Source organism: Aptenodytes forsteri, unplaced genomic scaffold, assembly GCF_000699145.1.
Source record: "Aptenodytes forsteri isolate BGI_AS27 unplaced genomic scaffold, ASM69914v1 Scaffold255, whole genome shotgun sequence".
NCBI lineage: Eukaryota > Metazoa > Chordata > Aves > Sphenisciformes > Spheniscidae > Aptenodytes > Aptenodytes forsteri.
The window spans coordinates 3,970,501-3,971,980 of NW_008794888.1; the positions used below are offsets into that span (position 1 = coordinate 3,970,501).

A 1,480-nucleotide genomic window follows, 5' to 3' on the forward strand; every position below is an offset into this window, starting at 1 on the left:
ACGTGGGGGGACGGGGGGACGTGGGGTGAAGCTGGGCTGCGGGGAGCAGCAGGCTCTGGGTCAGGCCGGCAGGAGCCCTGGCACAGCTGGGCAGTGGGACCCAGGGCCGTGGGGCTGCACATCTGGACGGGGCAGCGGGGCAGTGGGGCAGCAGGGCAGCCTGCCTTCTGCTGCAGGGCGAGCCTCTGCAGGCAGCCCCAGTCACACAGCTCCACTTTCCTGCTCCTGGCTTGCACCCGCCTGCGCTGTGGCAGGGAAGGGCAGGCTGGCTCGTCCCCTTCTCCCGCAGCACCACCAAGGGGGGTTCTGCAGTGGGCCCTTCCCCACACAGCTCATGCAGGGCACTGGAGCCAGCTGACCCCTCAGGGCTGGGGGGACGCGCTCGGGGAGCTTTACCTCTGACTTCCAGCTTGGCCTCGCACTGCTTGGTGCCGTACTCGTTGACGGCCTTGCAGGTGTAGAAGCCGGTGTCGGTGCGCTCCACCGCCAGGATGTGCAGCATGAAGAGCCCCCGCGCCCCCTCCGCCTCCTCTGCGTGGTGCCGGCGGCCATACTTCACTGGCTGCCGGTTCCTCAGCCTGCTCGGGACACAGGCAGTGCAGCATGGTCACACCTGGCCCTGCACGCCCAGCCTGGCTGTCCCCAAAAGTCCCCTCTCCTCCACCCCCAATCCTGCTCAGGACCAGAGCTCCAAGCTGGCCATCCCCAAATGGGGAGGTCACCGTACCTGTCCCCTCCTTCCCTGCCCAGCTGTGACCCAGCGAGCACCAGGACTCACCAGTAAATGATGGGCTTGGGCTCCCCACGGACGCGGACGGTCATGCTGACATCCTGCCCCTCCAGCACCGACTGGTCCGACAGGGACACCTGGGGAAGCAGGGGTCAGAGAGCAGCGAGCACCCGCCTGCACCCAGGGCCATGCATCCCCACCACTGCACCCAGGGCTATGTGTCCCCCATCACAACAGCAGCCCTGGAGTACCGGGGAGCTGGTGGGGTGGAGGCTGCCCAGGTGCCGGGAGCACCCCAGATCAGGGGATAGGAAGGCCTGACCCCGCACCTTCTGGCACCGGGGACCACAGGGCTGTGGTCACAGAGCACTGCTCCCCCTCTGCCAGGTCCCGGGGGGGGTAGTTGGCTCACCTCAAAGGTGGGTGCGGCCTTGAAGGTGCTCTCTGGGGAGCTGTAGGCAGCCCCATGCTCGGCTCTAGGCTGCAGCTTCATGGCCGGTCGGTGCTGGGGGGTGCCGGACTCGGGGAACTCTTCCAGGGGGCTCAGGTACTCCTCATCCGAGGTGATGGGGCTGGCTTGGCCGAGGGGGGGTGCCAAGTTCCCATGCCTCTCCACGGCGGGGGCTAGCACAGGAGAGGCTGGATAAGGAGCTGGCAGCAGCCAGAGCCGGGCAGGCAGGTCAGGGCACCTCTCCCCACCACCCTGCACCCCAGGGGTGCCCGGGGACACCCATCCCACGGCACATCGCA

The 1,480-nt window shown here is 68.0% G+C and overlaps 1 protein-coding gene across 1 annotated transcript in view; it reads right to left on the reverse strand.

The window, feature by feature from the left end:
* The window catches only part of SPEG (SPEG complex locus), a 47,648-nt gene that overhangs the window by 23,460 nt on the left and 22,708 nt on the right, over positions 1–1,480 (reverse strand). The window contains 3 exon segments of the mRNA XM_019470904.1: positions 397–578; positions 779–867; positions 1,143–1,354. Coding sequence (XP_019326449.1) covers positions 397–578; positions 779–867; positions 1,143–1,354 — 483 coding nt within the window.